The sequence below is a fragment of the Citrus sinensis genome, chromosome 5 (assembly GCF_022201045.2).
Source record: "Citrus sinensis cultivar Valencia sweet orange chromosome 5, DVS_A1.0, whole genome shotgun sequence".
NCBI lineage: Eukaryota > Viridiplantae > Streptophyta > Magnoliopsida > Sapindales > Rutaceae > Citrus > Citrus sinensis.
The window spans coordinates 21,932,733-21,955,297 of NC_068560.1; the positions used below are offsets into that span (position 1 = coordinate 21,932,733).

Genomic DNA, 22,565 nt, shown 5'->3' on the forward strand with positions numbered 1-22,565 from the left:
AATAAGTTCCCATTAGAGGTTTTTAATTTTTTTTTCCGGCACACCTGATCAAAAATTCTATTTTGTTAACTAATCAATTGCAAAGCATAAGTGTTGAACGGTACAAAAAAATTTGAAAAAAACACTTAAAACGTAGGGAAATGAGAAATATAGAAAGAAAGGAAGAAAGTTAAGACATGAAACTGATCTGCAGTGAAATTGATAATCATGTTTCTATTTCGTTAACTAATCAAACGGAAAACTGAAACTGTAAACAAACATTAACACGTACGTGTGGACTCTGCTAGCTGCCCTACAAGTCTACAATAATAATTGAGTACCTTTGATTCATCCTTCTATGAATTTCTAGCTGTATTGACCCCAACTGCTAAAGTTTTGTAAAATAAAAAATAAAAATAAAAACTGGAATTTCAATAAAATTCAAAACGTGTGAAATTTAATTTTTGACCATGTGGAACAAAATGTAAATTAAAGAAAAAATTAAAAATTAAAAAAGGCAAGATTTCTAAAATCTGTGGAAGGTAATCTATAATTTACTGAAACTACATGCCCCAAACATCAAGGCAAATCTATCTAATTTCATCTAAAATAACTGGAAAAAATTTAACTAATAGGAACCTGCAGAAATTAACCCCTAAAATAATAACTTTTTAAAGAAGAATTTATGTTATTTCAATATGTTCTCAAAGTGTATTTGATTAAAATCTCAATTGCTTAGTATGGTTAGGATTTTGTGAGCATCACTAAAAAGTGAAAACTATGAATGATTGAGGTGATGTTTGCAATATGAATAAATAATGAACTGATTCAATTGATGATCATAATTATATAATGAACAAAATCTACCAAAATCAACAAAAGTTAATAAAAATTTATTTTAATAATAAAAATTTATTTTAATAATAAAAACTTATTATTTAACGACGCTCTAACCATGGAGTACCATAATCATAATCTTCTTTTAAGAAAATTATAACCTATTTCAAGTAGCACCACAATATAATTCTAGATATTTAAAAGAAAAACATTATCCACCTGGAATGACTTGAAGTCTAAAGAAAAAGAGAGAATGGCTCCCCGCAATTTTCTTGTCTTCAGTATATTTTCTTTTTTTTTCTTTTTTAAAATCTTTTGCCGCATACTTAATCTACCCTTGTTTATTATCTCTACTTTGCTCTGTTCAAGTCCCTTTTTTTTTCAAATCTTATTTTAAATAAGAAAATTGAATAAAAGTACATTTGTGTAATTAATTAGTATCTGTGGGGGGGGGGGGGGGGGGGGATATTTGGTGTAATGTTTTGCTATGTAAGACTCAGCTATTATTAAACAGTTCCTTAACCTGTTTCGCAGTTTATTTGCTATCTTTGTGGATCTCATAGGCGTTGCAGAATTTAATAATTTTATTCGTCAGAAGAATAGGATATTGGCTTCAATAAATTTAATTTAAACCAACTTTTATTTACTCCATCAATTAATTAATATTATGCATTTATTAATTGTTATAATCTAAAAAAACTTAATTAGTTCAGGTCAATCTGAGTTGGTGCATCTGCAGAGCCTTTTTTTTTTTTTCCCTTATTGACCATAATGATCTAAGGGGTATAATTCGACCTTGGTTCTTGGGAAAAATGACATCTCCTTCAACATGACTATTGACTAGGAGCATGTAAAAACATGGAAACAGAATTTCCACAAAATGCCAAACGTGTGGAACTTAAGTTTTGGCCATGTGGACCAAATGCAAATGAAGGAAAAATGATTTCCCCTGCTTATGTACAAATAAAGGAACAACCTCGAAGAAAAAGGGATTACTAATTGGAGAAGACTATACAGAGTTTCTCTCACACTTTCTCTCTGTCAATTTCATCTAGAAGTCCCTCTGAAAGCATCTCCCAAAACAGTTAGTCATCTTTTACGCTCTGTTTTCTAGAAACAGAGTCCTAACTAAATTGATTGACTGTACAGTGCATTTCAACATAGCATATTTAACCGTTTTAACTGTTATTTGAACCGTCTTCAGAGTTAACATCAACAAACTCATTCATATTGGTCCAATCTTACGGACGATATCATATGCTTAATAATGAACGAATGGTGTTGGATCGGTGTTTTGCAGCAAGAGCAACTCGACACAATCTGGATTCAACCTCCTCCTATCCAACAAGGGATTTCGATTTGAGTTACTTTGTGCTCAAGCAATTAAATTCACATCATAGTTTTGATTCTTTAGATATGAATTCATCACATTACATATATCAGATTAAGTGTAACAAAATTTTTAATTTACTGCGAAAAGAATATGCACTAAAAAATGATTTCAAGACTATTTGACTACCAAAAGCAGCTGTCAGAGTGCACTAAAAATTTCTGTAGGATATTTTGTAGCTGTTTAATATGTTATGATGGGCATATAATTCTCAAATTTTGATGCCTCTCAGCGAAAATCTATCAAAGTTACAGATGATATCACGTAAAACATGCATGGCTCAGGCTCAGGCTCAGGTAAGAAAGCCACGGAAAAGGAAAATCTCACTGTCACGACTCACGTCACGCATCATTCAAGTGATGGATTTAACAAGACTGCTGCTTATGTTCTATCAAATTCCTCTGCCTCTCAGAAGATAACTTTTCTGGGCCAAATTTCTCATCTAAAGCATATTATGCCCCAAAGTCACAGATAACAAAATGGGGCACTACCGATTATGAAAGAGAACTAGTAGTTCTCAGAAGCCTAAGTCAAATTCCGGTAGTAAGAAGAGGCCTTTCTTGAGTTTAGATTATGTGTTCGAGTTTTAATAAATGCCTGAGTTAATAATAATAACAACAGTAATAATAAACTAAAAAGCATAATTACTATTGAATGGTAAAAAAAAAAAAATTGTGTGAACTCCAATAACACCCCAGTGGCGAATTTTGGAGAGGGCTAGGCCGGGCTTCTTAGAAAAAAAAAATATTTAATTACAAAATTACCTTTATTGAAACCTATATAAAAAATTTATAGTAATTAGTTATGATGCCTCTTCAATTATCATTAAATTCTTGTCTGTTCATCATTTGATGGATAAATGTGTATTTAAATAATCTTAAATAATGTCTAGAACAAATATTTTGAATGGTAAAACTCATTATGTCTTGCATTACTAGATGTATCTATAATTTATTATTTACAAATTATATTGTATGATAAAAATGTATTGAATTTTTTTTTTTAAAGTTCGGCTCACTCAGAAAAAAAAATGTTATTAGACTCGCCACTGCACAAACCTAGAATAATAATTATTCCTTATTATATTGACTGCACCAGGCAATAAACTAATAAGTTCTCATCAGTGGTTTTTAATCTTTTTAATTCTTTTTACCGCACACCTGATCAAGAATTCTATTTTGTTAACTAATCAATTGCAAAGCATATATTAGTGTTGAACGGTGCACAAAATTGAAAAAACAAAATCTTAAAAAACGTGCGGACTCGGATAGCCAGACCAGAAATCTATGACAATAATTAGCTTTGATGCTGGGAATCTATTAATTTCTGGCCGTATTGACTCCACCAGTGAAGTTTTTAAAATAACAAGTTCCCATTCTCGGCTTATAATAATTTTAGAATAATGACTTATTTGTAGAAGAATTTATGATTTCCCATTAATATCAATATTGAAGTGGCATGGGTCAAATCTCAATTGCTTGAAGAATCTATTTATTATTATTATTAATATTGAAATGGGGTGGGTAACGGTTCACTCAATTAATATGTGGGGAATTAAATATTACCACCCAAGGTAGAATTGTGGAAAATTAAAGCAAAATGAGAAATATGGAAAGGAAGGCTGAAAGTAAGGCATGATGAAAGGCTTTGAGAAGGCTGAAGACCACCAAATAAGTCAACTGAAAGCTAGTTGGGGCCTGGTATATATGTTAGATGTGTTTGTTATAAATAACAGAGAGCCCTTTCGTTAGCTATAGCTATGGAGACAGAGAGAGCTTGTGTTTTTTAGTAGTTAAAGATATAGCTAGAATGGGTGGTTCAAAATCCAAAATGGTGACAACGTTAGTTTTGTTATTAATAATATTAGAAGGGGGTGAAGTGAGGAATGTTTGGAGCTTGAGAGATTTGCTCTTTTGCGGCTTAAGCATTTCTTCAATTCTCCTTATAGACTTTAAAACTAGGTAGACGAGCAAAGAGATTTTTGTCAGTGGGAAACCGTTGAGTGCAGGAAAGTGATACGACTACATCTTAGTCTTACCAGGAATATCGATCTGGGAGAGTGGTCTCTGAATGCTTCTCTATTTACTCTCTTTCAACAACTTGGCAACAAAATAGCCGGTTGGGTTAAGAACGAAGGTCCTTCATTTAATTTAATTTACTTAATTTCTCCCTCTTAATTAATGTCTATAACCATTAGGAGAAATAAGGGATTTTATTAACTCAAATATGTCTAATGGAGCTCATTCTTTGGTTTTACTTGCAGGTCTAGAAGCAGGTGTGTCATCTAACAGCTGCTTTGATAATTTCCCACACCTTCATCTTTGATGGAAATATGAAATAAAAACAAATTGGTGAAAATGGTATTGGTACCTGAGGCCATGTAATCTATTTCAAAAACTACACCATCAAAACGATTACATAAGTCTCAGAAGAATCAAACATCAGTTTTGCAAAATACCAATTGCTGGAGGCTAGATTCTAACTTCCCCTCTTGATTTTTATGGGCATGTTGTGTCGTACATGCAGACAAAAATCATATTTTACTTTACTTATTTCTTACTTTCACTTGCAACCCAAAGTGGCAAGAAATAAATAACATGCTCCGATTAGTTGGACAAAAGGATGATGACAATCGAGTCGATATTATATGCAGAGTTTTCGAGATAAAATTATTCCAACTAATGCAAGATCTGAAAAAAGATCAACCATTTGGAAAAATAATTGCATGTAAGTTCACTTCAAATTCGTATACATAACAAATTCAACTCATTTGTTATTGAAAAGTGCAGGGAAGAACAATAATTTCACAATTGAAATCAATATTTCTAACTTTTAAAATTTACTCCATTTTGTGGCAGGTCTATAGACAATTGAGTTTCAAAAAAGAGGCTTGCCCCATGCACACATACTGCTTTTTTTGCATCCAACAATGAAAAATCCTTCTGCAAACCATATTGATAAAATAATAAGTGCAGAAATCCCTAACTTAAATGTTGATCCTGATGGTTATAATGCAGTTAACAAATTTATGATTCATGGACCGTGTGGAAAACACAATTCTCACTCTCCATGCATGATGCAAGACAAGTGCACAAAACATTTTCCAAAAAAATTCAATGATCAGACAACAGTGGATACAGATGGCTTTCCATTCTATAAAAGGAGAAATACAGGTATTCATGTCGAAAAGAAAGGTGTCTTCTTGGATAATCGATATGTGGTCCCTTATCACAGGAATTTAATTGTCAAATTTGATGCACATATTAATGTTGAGATTTGTAATTACTCGAGACCAGTTAAATATTTTTTCAAGTATGTCCATAAAGGGTCTGATAGAACAACTGCAACAATGGAATCTATTGACACTACCCAAGAAATGGACGAGATCAAAACATATTTGGAGTGCAGATATATATCAGCAACCGAAGCTTGCTGGCGAATCTTCCAATTTGACATACATTAAAGAAAGCTGGCAGTTGAAAGATTGCCGTTCCATTTACCGGGAGAGCATACAGTAATATTCGAAGAATCCAAGTGCTTAGAAAATGTGCTTACCATACCTGGAATAGAAAAAACAAAGTTCACAGAATGGTTGCAGGCAAACAAGAATTATGATGATGCACGAGAGCTAACTTATTCTAATTTCCCTACATGTTGGGTATGGAATTCAAAAGACAAAACTTGGACTAGGAGAAAAAATGGCTTAGCAATCAGAAGAATTTACTTTGCACACCCTTCAAGTGGAGAACGATTTTATATGAGAATGTTGCTCAATTTTGTAAAAGGAAGCACTTCATTTGAAAGTATTAGAACAATAAATGGAGTGACATATCCAACTTTTAAAGCTGCGTGCTATGCTTTGGGATTATTAGACGATGATAAAGAATGGATCGACTGCTTGACTGAAGCTGCAATATGGGCGACTGGAAATGAATTAAGACATCTTTTTGTCACGATACTCATTCATTGTCAGGTTTCTGATGCATCCCAACTTTGGAAATCTAATTATACTAGTTTATCATAAGGCATAACTTCATTGCAAAGGAAAAGATTCAGATTGAAAGATCTTCAGTTAACCGAGCAACAAGTTGAAGCATACACATTGTTGGAGATTGAAACTATCATGTTGAAAATGGGAAAAAGTTTAAGAGACATAGATGGAATGCCACTTCCTAATTCTTCTTTGATAAGAGATTCAGGTAACCGATTGGTCAATGAAGAGCTTGATTATGATCGTGATCAATTAAAGAAGTTGCATGAGAAATCATTTGCTGCTCTAAATGCTTGCCAAAAATCAGCCTATGAAGCAATAATGCATTCTGTTGAGAATGAAAAAGGGTGTTTATTTTTTATCAATGGACATGGTGGTACTGGTAAAATATTTTTGTGGAATACAATTATTGCAAAGCTCATATCACATTCTAAAATAGTCTTGCCTGTTGCAACTTCAGGTATAGCAGCTTTGTTATTGCCTAATGGTAGGACAGCTCATTCGCGATTTCATATTCCTTTGGATGTGATAGCAGAGTGCACTTGTGAAATTCGACAAGGCACCTTATTAGCTGGACTTCTTATGAAAACTTCTTTGATCATTTGGGATGAAGCGCCTATGGCACATAAGTTCTGCTTTGAAGCTTTGGATAAGACCTTGAGAGATATTCTAAGAACAAGGTATGAAAATACTTCTATTAAACCTTTTGGAGGACTTACAATAGTATGTGGTGGTGATTTTCGTCAAATATTGCCAGTTGTGCCAAAGGGGACAAGAGCAGACATTGTTGACGCTTCACTTAACTCATCCTACTTATGGCCATTTTTCAAAATTTATGAGCTCAAACAAAATATGAGGCTCTATAATGGAAGCATGAGTGGCTCTGAGGCTGCTAAAATAGCTTCTTTTGACAAATGGTTGTTACAGATTAGAGATGGTTCATTATATGATGACATTGATAGAGAGTTAGTTAAACTACCTTCTGATATATGTAAGAAACCATCAGAAAATCTAATGAAATCAGTAGTCGACACTATCTACCCATCAATTCTACATAACTACAGTGATCCAACATATTTGAAAGAAAGAGCAATATTAATGCCAAAAAATGAAATGGTGCATGAATTGAACGAGATGATTATGAATATAATACCTGGTCAAGGGAGAACCTATTTTAGCTCAGACAGTATATGCAAAGCAAGCGCAAACACAAATGATGAAGATGTTCTGTATCCAACTGAATTTTTGAATAGTTTGAAACTCAATGGCATCCCTAATCATGACATACGACTTAAGGAAGGTGCTCCCGTAATGCTTCTCAGAAATCTAAATCAAATAGAAGGCCTATGCAACAGCACAAGATTGATTGTAACTCGTCTTAGTAAATGGTCCATTAGAGGTGACATCATTTCTGGAACAAATATTGGACAAAATGTCACAATTCCAAGAATTATTATGTCTCCTAATGAATCAAGATGGCCATTCAAGCTTAACAGACGACAACTTCCTTTGGCACCATGTTTTGCCATGACGATCAACAAAAGCCAAGGACAATCTCTTAAACATGTTGGCTTGTATCTCCCTAAGCAAGTATTCACACATGGTCAATTATATGTCGCCGTATCTCGAGTTACCACAAGAGAATGATTGACCATACTAAATGCTGATCAAGAGGTAGAAGACCGAACCTTCATAAAAAAACATTGTCTACAAAGAAGTATTTCAAAATATTCACACATTAGCTCACAAAATCAAGGTATCACATTTTTAGATTATATTTTAAAATTTAATTTATACATTGCAAGCTCTTACTTCACCCTATAATAATGATTTTTATTATGTGTTTTAATTATGAGTAATGATACAGCCACAAACTCTTGTACAAACTTATTTTGTACAAACTGATGTGGCATGATAAGATTGGTTGCATTAAATATCACTTGGCCCACATGATTTGTTTTTATTAATTTATATTTTCATTCAACCAATGAATTAATGCCACGTCAGTTTGTACAAAATAAGTTTGTACAAGAGTTTGTGGCTGTATCATTACTCTTTAATTATTCAGTAGACAAATGAATAAATCAAAGGAACTATCGAGACAGCAAAATGGTAGTTTGGTTGAGTTTTCCAAGCTGTTATGGAGAATTTAATCGCCAAAGAACATAGTACGTGAAGAAGCATTCCTTTTTACATCAACTATTTCTCCTTTCATTCTCTCTAATCCATGGAGACATGGTTTATATACAGATAAAGAACATTTTGGCACTAGGTGTTGCTGATCCCCATTGGAACTTGCCATAGCTGCAAGCTTGATATAAACAACTGCTCACCTACGCAGCTACAAATGATGCAAAATAACTTACAGAAGTCTTTACATGTATTTTACTTATTTCTTTTATAATTCAACGCATTGCTAAGGATCCTCAATTACAAAATTTAATTTGGAACTTATCAACTACAAAAGGTATAAGGTCTGTACACCTAGACTATACACGTTAATATATATATTTAAAGTTAACAAATAAATAGTTAACTTTCATAAATAACATTAGTTTTATAAGGCTACCTCATTTAAAAAAAATCAATTTATATTTTTTATCAGTTTTATTGAGTGTAAAGAAAGAAAAATTGATAATACTAAATTCATTTTCTAAAGCCGCGCGAAGCGCGGTTTTATTTCCTAGTATATATATAAAGCTGGGACTATAAGAGGTGATGTGACATCACCATTTCTCATCTTTGTATATTTTCTATTATCTAATAAATAGAGAATTTTTCTTTCAAATTTGGCTTTTCATCTTCTCATAATTAATTTGATTGTTATTACAATTATGTAAATGTTTTAATGAGGCATATTCTTTATAATGAACATCCAAGGGGGAGTGTTATAAATTTATTAAAATAAATGTGGATGTTCATAACATATATCTCTTAGTCTCTCCACTATCTCTCATTAGCAACCTTTAGCTTCTCTGTAACTCCCACAATCTCACAAGGAATTATGATCCATAATTTTTCATTAATTTCATGGAGTGATTATGTAACTACAAAAGGAGAGCTCATCTTTTTGTTTTGTATACACAATTGGAATGAATAAAATCACTCTAAAATATATTCTCTCATTTTATTCTTTATCTTGCGTTGCTTCTTTATTTGTGTTGTTGGCTAATAGTTTTTTTTTTGTTTAAACCACCCGGTTTCCGACGACCGCATTGGATACTTCTACTGCATTCAACATTTCTAATTTTTATTGGTTGATATATGTGTGAATGATAACACAATCCTCTGAGGTATTTTTTTAATTATTAATGTTTGTTAATCTTTAAGTGTATATTAGAAATTATTGATCCTTATGTTTTAACATATTTATGTTATTTTCCCATAATATTACAGATGTTGTCGGAAGTTTATGTGGTGTGGGTGATATTGAGATTGTTGGAGCTGGTTGGAAAAAAAGACATATAAAAGTTCTAAAAGATTAGCAAGTTGAATATAATTTGGAACTTATCAACAACTACAAAAGGTATAAGGTTTGTACACTTACTATACACATTAATATATATATTTAAAGTTAACAAACAAATAATTAACTTTCATAAATAACATTAATTTTATAAGGCTGCCTCATCTTTAAAAAAAATCAATTCATATTTTTTATCAGTTTTATCAAGTGTAAAGTAAGAAAAAATGATAATACTAAATTATTTTTTTAAAGCTGCATGAAATGCAGTTCTATTTTCTAGTAATTTATAAACCGAGGCCGGGCCCCAAGTCTTTTAATTTTCTTCCTTTCTTTCCATATTTGTCGTTGGGTTATAAACTTCCCCAATTCTACCTTTTACGTGCACGTGAATCATGACATACCCCTTGAGTCATGCTTTCAATTCCTTTCAATCTTTGCCACGGCTTCAAGTCTCAAAATCACACAGCAATACATCATAACCCGAAAATTTATAAATAATCAATAATATATAAATGTAATCATCTATTGAATCAGTTCATTATTTATTCGTATTGCAAGCATCACCCCTATCATTCATAGTTTTCACTTTTTAGTGATGTTCACAAAATCCTAACCATACTATGCAATTGAGATATGATCAATAACACTTTGATAACATATTTTAAAAAACATAAATTCTTCTATAAAAAGTCATTATTCTGGAGGTTAATTTCCATAGGTTTCTATTAGTTAATTTTTTCCAACTATTTTTTATGAAATTAGATAGATTTGCCTTCATATTTGGGGCAAATAGTTTCAGCGAATCATGAATCAGCTTCCACACATTTTAGAAATCTTATCTTTTTTAATTTTATACTTTTTCTTTAATTTGCATTTTGGTTCACATGACCAAAAATTAAGTTCCATGCGTTTTTCAATTTGTGGAAATTCAGTTTTTTTTTTTGTGGAAATTTCGGTGGAGTCAATATGGCTAGAAATTCGTACAAGGATGAATCAAAATACTCAATTATTGTTGTAGACTTGTAAGGCAGCTAACGGAGTCCACACGTTTCAATGTTTGTTTACAGTTCAGCTTTCCCTTTGATTAGTTATCAAAATAGAAACATGATTATCAATTTCAACTGTATGTCTTTCATGCCTTAACTTTTTTCCTTTCTTTCCAAATTTCTCATTTGGCTTTAATTTTCCACAATTTACCTCCACGAATTGATTGACCTGTTACCCACCACACTTCAATACTAATAATAATAAATAAATTCTTCAAGCAATTGACATTTGACCCACCCCACTTCAATAATAATGCTAATGGGACATCATAAATTCTTCTATTCAAATATAATACTCATGACTTTGACGGCCGAAACATGTTTCATGGCACAAATAATGACAGTTTTGTTTGAGGTACGGTGGAGGTGTCTATTCAAATATTTGAAGCCAGCCCCTCGTTTTTATCTAAACCACAAGCAGGCTCAGCCGAAATTGTTTAATATTTTTATTTTTTCAAGAAACTCTCACTATAAGGCTTATGTGAAATTTGGTTAACAGTTTATGTATTTAATTATTTATTTTACCACACATGTGACATGTGTAGGTTTTATTTACCTTGAGCAGTGGTCAATGCATTAGACCCAAGATAAAGTGTGTTGAGGCAGGGGAATTAATGATCCCATTAGCTGTAGCACCTATCTTCAATCTCTAATTTTAACTTTCTATAGATGAAGTGTTTTCAAATTCCTCAAATGTCTGTAATCTGTTTAATAATTGAAGAAAGTTAAAATTCATTTTCTAAATTTAAGGTTAAACTCCCAATAAAAAATTTTATTTTCATTCAATATTGTCATTAGATGGTAATCACTTTGTAAGAGAGATTCCAAAAAATTTGTCTCATTGCTCCTCACTAGAAAGATTGTATCTTAGTGATAATAATCTCTTGGTAGGATTTCACAATGGTTGGGTAATCTTTCAACATTACAACATTTTATAATGCTCAAGAAACACATTCTTGAAGGTCTTATTTCAATGGAGTTTTATCAGCTTGATTCTCTTCAAATTTTGGACATTTCAAACAATAATGTATTTAAGAGTTTATTATCTTGTTTACATAAAAATATATGCCTATAGGCAGGTAAAAGAAGGTACATTTTTTAATTACTCTTCCTTAGGGACATCATATCTTAGCTATAGCCACTTGAATGAGATCATTTCAAGTTGGGTTGATAGGCTTTCTCAAGCAAGCCACTTCATACTGACCCACAATAATCTTAAAGATGAAGTATCTGCTCAGTTGTGCCGATTGAACCAATTGCTATTGATAAATCATGCTGATAACAGTCTTTCCAGCCATATTCTTCATTGCTTAAACAAGTGAACTTGTTTCATTGAGAGAGGAGTGAAACAAGGAAAAAATTTTTTTTGACTTTATCAGTTAGTTGACTGTTAAGTAAAAAGTATGCAAATATCATTTTATACTTTAGATTGTTAAAAACTAATGGAAAAATAACGTCATTTGAGGATAAATTGAAATTTTCATACTTTTAGAAAGTAAAGTGAAAATTATCATTCTAAGTGTGGATAAATTAAAGATTACACTTATAAAAAACACATCTAATAATTTATACACCAAGGCCAAGCCCAAGTCTTTCAATTTTCTTCCTTTCTTACCATACTTATCGTCCTGTAATAAATTTCCACAGTTCTACCTTTTTTGTACACATGATTCATGACATACTCCATGAGTCATGCTTTCAAGTTATAATTCCTTTCAATATTTGCCACGTTTGCAAGTTTCAAAATCACATAGTAATATGTCATAACAAGTCCGAAAATTCATAAATAATCAATAATATATAAAAGGAAATTATCCATCGTCTATCCGTTTTTTCAAGTTTTTCAAAAATACACAATTCTTTTTTTTTTTTGCTGGAATCCACCTGAAGTTACATTTCTTTTCACTTTTCCACTTCCGTTTGGAATCCGTTAAGGAAATTAATGGAATATTGTTAAATGACTTTTTTACCCTCAAATGTAAAAGATAATTTATCCATCGACCACTTGTTTTTTCGTATTTTTTCAGAAATACACAATTCTTAATTTTTTTTTTTTGCTGACCTCCACTCGAAGTTGTATTGTTTTACACCTATCCACCACTGTGTCGTTGTAAAATGATGATTTTACCCTTATAATGTTAGCAAAGTTATAACGGTCTCCAAACGGAAGTGGAAAAGTGAAAAGAAATGTAATTTCAGGTGGATTCCAGCCAAAAAAAAAAAGAATTTTGTATTTTTGAAAAGCGGTGAAAAACGGGTGGATGGTGGATAATTTCCCATATATAAATATGATCATCAATTGAATTTGAATCAGTTCGTTATTTGTTCATATTGCAAACATCACCTCTATCATTCATAGTTTTCACTTTTTAGTGATGTTCACAAAATCCTAACCACACTAAGCAATTGATATTCAATCAAAGACACTTTGATAACATATTTTAAAAAACATAAATTCTTCTATAAAAAGTCATTATTCTAGGGGTTAATTTCTGTAGGTTTCTATTATTTAATTTTTTTCCAATTATGTTTTATGAAATTAGAAGATTTGTCTTCATATCTAGGGTACTTAGTTTTAGTAAATTATGCATCACCTTCCACACATTTTAGAAAGATTATCTTTTTTTTTTAATTTTATACTTTTCTTTCATTTACTTTTTGGTTCATAGGGCCAAAATTTAAGTTCCATGCATATGCATTTTGTGGAAATTCAGTTTTTATTTTTTTATTTTGTGGAAATTTCGGTGGACTCAATACGGTTAGAAATTCTTAGAAGGATGAATCTAGGGTAGCTAGCAAAGTCTACATGTTTTAATGTTTGTTTACAGTTCAATTTTCCATTTGATTAGTTAACAAAATAGAAACATGATTATCAATTTCAACTATAGTTCTTTCATGCCCTTAACTTTCTTCCTTCCTTTCCATAAATTCTCATTTTGCTTTAATTTTTCACAATTCTACCTTGGATGGTGTTGATTCAAATTTTTTCTCAATGTACAGTGATTGATTTGTGTTTCGGACATTCTTCTAAATCGAGTTCTGTGGCATATTTTTTTCCTTGAGGTGAGTGTCTCAAATCATATGTCTCCTTGTGGTTAATTGTTTTGTAAAAAGAAACAATTATCAAAGGGTGCCGACATGCCGGCAATAACCCTCCGACACTCAAGTTAGTTCTTTTTACTCAAGTTTTAGAGAGAGAGAATCTAGAGCAAGATGGGCAGAGTTTTGCACGCATTTTATGCCTTTTTTTCTCTTACTTTCAAATGCCGGTCTTGGCCTTTATATAGACAACTTAGAGTCAATTGGAGAGATTATGTGGCACTTTTCTTGTGACAAGTGTCAGCCAAAGTCCATGCATGGCGACATATATTCATATGTGTCAATACTTGCTCATGACAAATAATCTTTGGACATTTGTCATGTTTTTGGGCTATTAACCATTAATGGACTTTAGCTTAAATTCGGCACTTCTATTGGTTTCTTACAAAGAGGATTGATTTTGCAACATTTTGCCCATAAGCACATTCCGCAAAATGTTTGTTGGCCAGTAGGTGTTGAGTGTTAGAAAATGTATATTTATAAAGGAGAAAATCATCATTTTACATTTCAAGTTTTACTAACAATCCTTACTTTTATGTATTTAAGCTTCTTGCAATTTAATTATGTGTGTTTGATTTTAATTAAGTATTTTATGTATTTTAGGGGCATCATGGTCATTTCACAATAAACGAGAGATCAGACGGCAAAACGGACATCACTTTTGAACTTAGGACGGTCGAAAACCTTAGGAGGAGCATAAAAGAAAAAATGGTACTATTCACATGTACGGTACTGTTTACGTTATTGTTCATGACACTGTTCACATAGATGGATCGATGACGTGGCATTGACTGATGAGGTGTCACGATCCTGTTGGGTTAAAATTCTTATGTACTGTTGATGGTGACGTGGCAGCATATCAGTAGACGAAAAAATCTCGCGTACGGTACATGCATCACACAGGATTATTTTCAACCAAACCGCGTCACTGTTCAACCCGGGTCAAACCGTGTTACTGTTCATCCGCGTGGTCAAACCGCGTACTGTTGACTGATGACGTGGCGCAATCCTGAGCGTCCAAACTGTTTTTAATCCGATGGGCATGATTTACTCCATGTATCTATAAAAAGGGGGCCTCTCCCCCCTAATTGGATAGCTCTGAATCCATTTTTGGGATCCATTTTCTGTAATTCCTTCTCTATTTTGTATTTTCTACATATTTTAATAAATTTCCATTTTGCCCCTAGTTCAATTATGAGCGGCTAATTTTCTTTCAAGCTTGAGTTGAAGGTGAAGTCTCAACATGTGTCATGGGCTTAATTTGGTAAATTTAATTTCTCTTCCCCTCTAATTTTTGTGGATGTTTTGACTTCTCGTCGACAAATAATACTAATCTTGTCTAGTATCGCCTTGGTTTCACTGGCTCCGTAGTACAAGGTTATTATTATTTGGCACGATAAGCCCTTAGCACCATATTGATTAGAGTGTGGTTTATGAGGTGTGGATTTCCCCCTTATGATTTAATTGATATTAATAAGGAATATTTAGCCCATGGTACATGTTGATACGGATCCAGATACCCAAGTACGTCATTTCAATAGAATTCTCTTCAATTTATTCTCGCCATTTCAATTCCAATTTTAGAATTTATTCTCGCCATTTTAATTTAAATTTTAGCATATTCCAAATCATTTCCACCACAAATCCAATCACCCATTTACAAAATTAATTCTACACACAATTAAAATCCACCTCCTCGTGGGATCGACACTCGTCACCATTAGTCTATACTACAAATTCGTGCGTTTGCGAGTACATTAAAATTTGCACAGCAGTAGGCTCGCTCCATGGAATGTTTGTTGGTCCGTTGGCACATTCCATAAAATGCATATATTTGCCCGTATGCACATATTGTAGAATGTATATTTCTTCGTAGGCGCAATCTGCCCGTAGCCGCCATCCGTAGAATGTGTATTTGTCCATAGGCCTATTGCATAGAATGTGTGTTTGCCTGTAGACCCATTCCGTAGAATGTGCATTTGCTCGTACGCCCATTCCGTAGAATGTGTATTTGCCCGTAGGCTCATTCTGTAGAATGTATATTTGCCCGTAGGTGCACTCTGAGTAGCTCATGTGCTCTTAGAAATATTTTTGAAGTGTCTAGATCATGAACGGACCTAGGTCATTTTTTGTGAGGAATGGACCTAGGTCGTTCTTTGTCAAAAATAGACCTAGGTCCTTCTTTGTTGAATCATGCCTTTGGCACTTTGTGAAGACTCGTAAGGAATGGACTTAGGTCATTCTTTGTAAGGAATGAACCTAGATCATTCTTTAAGACTTAGGTTTTTCTATGATAAATCACGCTTTTGGCTTTTTGTCGTGTCTTGTATTTAGACACTTTAGTTAGAATTGTAAATACCTTGACCATTCTTATAGAGAACACGCATGGGTTATTTTATATAAAATAATTTTATTGGGCCTATATTTTTCGTGGGTTTTGGACCTTTCATAATTTGGGCTAACAGAGGCCCCCGAAGTCTTACTTTTCAATTTTGAGAAGTGAGACTTTTTTTGTACTTTTTTTTAGGCTTTTCTTTGGCTTTTCTTATTACAAATTAAATTTTAAGGCTTGAAATTTCTCTAAGGCACCTATCTTATTAAAATTAGTCTACAACCAATCTCACATACTTCATTTAATGATTTGTAGCTCTCTACAATCTATCTTAATTTAACAATTATTGAAAATTATAAAAATAAGGAGTTAGTAAAAGTATCATTTAAAAAGAGATACTTGACTTTTTCTAAATAGTATGTGAGAATTTTCTGACAATTCTTTGGCGAGCTACTGTTGAAGCTCTTCGAGTGCTCATCGATCTGAGAAGCAATGCCAAATCTTTTCCTGAAAGGTCATCTTTGAAACTGAATTGCTTCAATGGTAAACATTTTTGTAGATAGCGATCCCAGTCAATTCTCATATATACTTACCCTTAGGCATTTTGGTTGAGATCAACCAAAGCTGTAGTCAACATCCGCCCTTGGAAGATTTAGTCAATAGTTGCCCCTAAGCTTTTTGACATTGGCTTTAAGGTGTTTCTCGTCAACACTAACTCTCGGATGTTTTTATCTAAAACATGTCATTAGGTGTTTCAGACAATCATTTGCCGTTTAATGTTTCACTTAGAATATTTTCCCTCAGGTCTATTATTATAATTCGCTTGTGGACGGTTTCCTTCAAAAATTAATTTGAAGTAATTGGACCTAGGTCATCCTTTAAAAGAAAGGACCTAGGCCCTTTTATCATAATTTACTCGTGGGCAGTTTCGTAGAACTTAGCCCGTAGGCATTCTCTTTAGAATGATTTTTCTAAGAATTGGACCTAGGTCATTTTTTACAAGAATGGACCTAGGTCTTTTTATTATAATTCGCATGTGGGCACTTTTTATAGAATACTAATTCTAAGTGATTGGACCTAGATCATTCTTTGAAAGAAAGGACCTATATCTTTTTATCATAATTCAGCCAAAGATGGTTTCCTTAGAAGATTAATTCTAAGTAATTTGACGTAGGTCTCTTTATTATAATCCGCCCGTAGGCACTTTCCTTAGAAAATTGATTCTAAGTAATTGGGCTTAAGTCTCTTTTTAAAGGAAATGACGTAGGTCTCTTTTTAAATTGATTCTAACTTTGTCACTACTTTGATTGCATCAAGTGATGAATAATGTCGTAATCAGAATTTTCAAGGGGGTATTTGGGAATATTGCCCCCTTCAGAGTTTTAAAAGCCAGAGAAAGAAGACTTCTTGTATTGTATGGTACCATGGTATGCCCCGTATGCCTTTCTTAATGATAAAGTAGCAGATTCTCCTTCAATTTAATTTCTTTTTGTTCCAAGCCAAAATAAAAAAATTTCTGCTCACTAGCCATACTCTGTTCTTGATGAACATTAGGAGGCAGTTCAAGACATGGATTCTCAAAGTCAATTGTATCGATGATACTTGGGTGTGTATGACATTTTTATTAATAATTTTAATCATTCATTGAGAAATTCTTCTATTAACAAAAATAATTTCTCCAAAATTAATTTTTCTACTCGCAGACCATACTTTGTTCTTGATGAACATTAGTTGGTACTTCAAAACGTGGATCCTCAAGTCAAAACGGTAAATTTTTTTCATCAGTGAATCATTAACTAAACAAGTGATCTTAGATTTCATTCTTGTGTCTATGATATGTGGGTGTGACTGACATTTGAGGAACAATTACAAGAGTGCAAAAGGAGAATACATAATATATTCAACCACTAAAAATAAAAGTCATTTTTATTTTATTCCATCTTACTCGAATTTGATACAACTAGTGGGTGTGTTGTAACTAATCTTATTTGTCCCTTTGAAATAACCGATAATACTCTTATCACCGAATGTTTAACAGACTCGTAACGTCATAACGTAACTACCACGTCAAGCAAACACGTGGACTCAGCTGTGAACTACAACCGCATAACCGTTACATATATAGACTAGTACGAAGCGGTGGAGTTAAAGCAAGCGTTTAAGAAGTGATTTAAGCTGATGCAAGCGTAAAGTATGAGACGAATAAAACAACATACAATTCAACAAAAGTCTAACATGCCCTGTTCAAACTTATAATTTTCTACTATTACCTTACCCGACAATACAATCCGAGTAGCTGGCAGCCACACCGCAAACTTCCACTATCATCTTCTCCTTTCAAACTTATAATTTTCTTTTTTCTTTTTTATTTTCTGGAAAGAGCTGGCTTTCCTTTATTTTCGCTTTTTGTCAACTATTATATATTCATGCCTTTTTTTTTCCTTGATCACACTTTTTTTTCCCAACTTCCATGAGGTGAGCCGTCGTAGCTTTTTGAAAGAAACAGTATGGAAGCTATCAAGAAACAGGCAATCAAGCTCCGAGAACAAGTCGCCAAGCAGCAGCAAGTCCGTTTCTTTTCTTTTTTCAAAATTATATGTAGACTTTTAATTAGTGAAATTTCTCGATTTTATTTATTTTTCATTAGTTTTTTATGGTTTGTACAGGCAGTATTGAAGCATCTGCTCCATCTTGGCATTGAAAATGTTGCGGTTGATAAAGCTGAAATTGAGTGTCACCAACAACTTCAAAATCTATACAATTCCACCAGGGCAGCTAAGGCACCATCCTCCTTTAGCTAATAATAAGACTCTGTTTGATATTGATTTATTGTGGCTTTTGGTAATTAGATATGATTTTTAAATAATAATTTTGTCAAATATGGTACAAACAACTGTATTTTCTAGACTGAAGTTGCAAGTATTTACCAACGGAGCTTAATGTATGTTGAACAATTATGATGGTTTGTATGGTTTTATCTGAACAATAATTTGGAATATATGCCCTGTAGCGCAGCATTTTCAGAGGAATATTGTCCGTGGCGTTGAAGGGTTTGTTGCAGTAAGCTTGAAACAAATGGAAATATGTTGTTTGTTTGCTCTTGCTCTTGTTATAATATTTGATTTTTTTTATTTATTTTCTTGACTAGTTTGTTTGCTCTTGCTCTTGTTACACAACGGAGCTTAATGTGTACAATATTTTTGTATTCAAATATTGTAGTGAGAAAGTTGGCGGAAGATTGTTGCAAGTATGGAGCGGAGAATCAAAGTGACAATTCTTGCGTTGCAAGAGCTGCTCTTCAATTTGGCACTTCACATGATTTGATGGAAAATGAGAGGGAAACTTTGCTTGGGATTCTTCGTGATCAGGTTAGTTCATCCCTAACTAGAAAATAATTCAAATATAGAAAATTATATGTAAATTACTACTGAAACTATTATCTTCTCATAAGGAAATTTAGTTCTAAGATATTGAATAAAAGAATCCATTTTAAAGTTACAAGTCTGAAATATTTAATGTTTTATATTAAAATCATTGCTAGTGACATCCATGACTTGATAGTTTTATCGGTTCAAATGTTGAAGAGACCTTGTACTTCTTACATCACTAGCGAAGACTGGCGTGGGACAAGTTATTGGCCGTGAGTTCTCTCAATTGACTCCAAGCATTTTGGATAAAGACATTTGCATCTGTAGTAAAATCAAATCCATGAGACTGAAGGATGCATGGGGAAGTCTTACAACCTTTATTTGCATAGGTAGATGCTGAGAAAACATATCATCAACACGTTATTGATATTTTAGAGAAGTTGTATGCGGAGGTTTGGGACTATGCATTTTAACTTGCTTGTCCGCATCTATCTATTCCTTGGAGCGTTCTCTTCTTGCTATTTTCGTCTCACTTATGCAAAAGAATAATTGTGACTTTTTAGTCCCTTCCAACCCTTGCTACTTGAATTAGATGATCCTATAGGAGCAATCAAATGAGTCCTCCTCGCAACATGTGACTTTCGAAATGGATGTACATGCCTCATGTGTCTATCAGAGTACTGATTCAAATGGAGCTGATTTGCAAACGCATATTAATCAGAATGACGTCTACTTTATAGCAAAAGTAAGGCTTCTGCTCTCTTGCATAGGTGAAAGTCCCTCTATTGCCCTCCTCCTGGAAAATCTTAAGAAATAAGATGCGCACAAAATTGAATGCTGTCTTTTAAGATTTTTTTTTTTAAAAAAAAAGAATTTTGTTGTATTTTACCATGAAAGTTGTTAATTTACTGAATTACAAACTTATCAATTAATTTGATGTTGCACAGTCTTTTGCTTAACATATTGCATTCATATTTTAATTTTGGAGCAATAAAATTTTTTTTCTACTATCACTACCATCTGGTCAGGTATTTGTATTATTGCACAACATCTACGGAAGTAGTGATTAGTCTTAAAAGTTGAAGATGTCTGTCTGTATCATTTCATCCTAGATAAATTGTCATATGATCGTAGGACAAATTGTAATTATTTTTTAAAATTTATTAGTTAACACCTTGAAAATTCTTTTCCCCCAAATAAAATTACTCTAAAAGTGTCCAAATGTGGTGCTGAGGAAGCCATTCTTAGGAAACTTTATTTAGGAGAACAGGACTTTTAAGCATGAGGTTTAGCAAACACCAATGAATTAAAAAAGCGATAGATGTCGGATGAGCTAGATAGAATGCATGGGCTAGAAATATCATGTGTCTCTACTATCAATATCTTAGCAACATCAAAGCTGAGTTAGGCATGCCAAAGAAAGGCAAACCACTGAAAGTTGTGTAGCCACTCACGACGTAGCAAGTGATGTAAAGTCTTGATATTGCTTATAGATACAAGACTGATAGCTCAACATCCCTCTTTTTGAGATTTTCTCTTAAGTTAGATGGGCCTTTTTATGATTATGTCTGAATTATGATTCTCCTTACTTGGTTTACCTAGAAAAACTATGTTTATATGGATGTGACTTGGGGGCAATCTATGTATTTGATGATAAATCTGGCCGAGAAAACTTAAATTATTAGGCAGAGGAAATTGACTGACAATAAGCTGTCATGTTAAATCCATCACTTAAAAGATGTCGGTCACTTGGAATCCCCATTATCTATGATTTTCTTGTGCATAGGCCATGTTTTGTGGAGAGCAGTCAAAATTTCAGATTTAAAATCTGATCCATAATTTAAAAATGGAATTTTGTTTCTAATATATCTTTGTTGGCCATAATCATTGTAGTTACAATGAACGCTGCTGCTACTGCTGCTGCTTTTGTTATGCTTTTTTAAAGATTAAGTTCTATTTATCCCAGTATCTTATAGGTTATACATCCATTTGACGCTCAAGCAAATGGGGAGCTAAGTCTTTCAATTGATGATTATGTTGTGGTTCGCCAGGTACTTTCCCCTCTAAATAACAACACAGATTTTTCTACTATGCTATTAACTTATCCTTCTAACAACTTATGATATGTGGAATTTAGAACTAATGCTTATACTAATTTGATGTTCAAAGCACATGGCATTTTGTTCTTAAAATTTTGATTGAAAAGCAATGAGTTAACAAATGATGGTTGGTTTTCTTTCTTCCTACCATATATTCCCTTTTATATTGAAGTGCAAATCAGAATATAGTAGGGTTGCTAGCTCAGTTCTAAACCACCTAGTTTACCCTTATAGATATGTGAATTTATATCTTGTTATGCTTCCATGGTTAATGTTGTTATTTCAGTAATCACAACTAATTCACTCCTTCTACGTAAAAGAATTAGTTTTCCCCTTAGGTCTTTGAACGGTCAACTTTTGTTTAATTCACCTTTTTAGTTATAACTTCTCAAGGTGGCTCCTATGGATGGTCGGAAGGTGAATGCAAGGGCCAAGTTGGTTGGTTTCCCTCGGCATACATAGAAAGACAAGAAAAAGCCCCAGCTAGAAGGATATCAGAAACAAACTCCTCACCCAAATGTGATGCGACTTCTTAATAAACTCTTGCCAAGTATCTATATGTTCTTTTTCCTGTATTATATTGCCATTTTAGTTTATAGAACAACTGCGACAATTGATAAGTGGTTTGATTGCTTCTCTTAATGAAATCTGACTAAGCTCCAAGTAATATGTGCCATCATATGCATTTTAATATTTGTATTTATCTCCTAGTTGAGGAGAATATTTGTAGTAACAACTGTGTTTCCAAATTGCCTAAAAAAAAAAAATACACATCATGTTTAGCAACAAATTTTTACTATTATTTCTTCCCAGTTTTAATTTACTTTCTCCGTGAATTGAATGTTATATTAGTAGCTTGATCAGAAAGTAACTCATATCAATCAAACTACCTTGATGCAAGAGATTGAATTTAGAATTTCTTTATCTTTGTGAAACTTTCCAATCATAATGTTATGAA

General features: G+C 32.9%; 2 protein-coding genes across 12 annotated transcripts in view; both read left to right on the forward strand.

Moving 5' to 3' along the window:
- Positions 1-22,565, forward strand: part of LOC102621844 (receptor-like protein 13) — a 215,691-nt gene that overhangs the window by 128,432 nt on the left and 64,694 nt on the right. The gene's annotated exons all lie outside the window — the stretch shown is intronic.
- Positions 19,726-22,144, forward strand: LOC112499569 (SH3 domain-containing protein 1-like). 2 transcript variants are annotated; one of them, XM_025102709.2, is made up of 3 exons: positions 19,726-20,253; positions 21,485-21,559; positions 22,001-22,144. In XM_025102709.2, the coding sequence occupies exons 1-3, from the start codon at positions 20,155-20,157 to the stop codon at positions 22,067-22,069; spliced, it is 243 nt and encodes an 80-aa protein (XP_024958477.2). In that variant the 5' UTR covers positions 19,726-20,154; the 3' UTR covers positions 22,070-22,144. The 2 variants fall into 2 exon arrangements, 1 of the variants encoding a protein (XP_024958477.2); XR_008055041.1 differs by having other exon boundaries at positions 19,726-21,559; positions 21,986-22,144.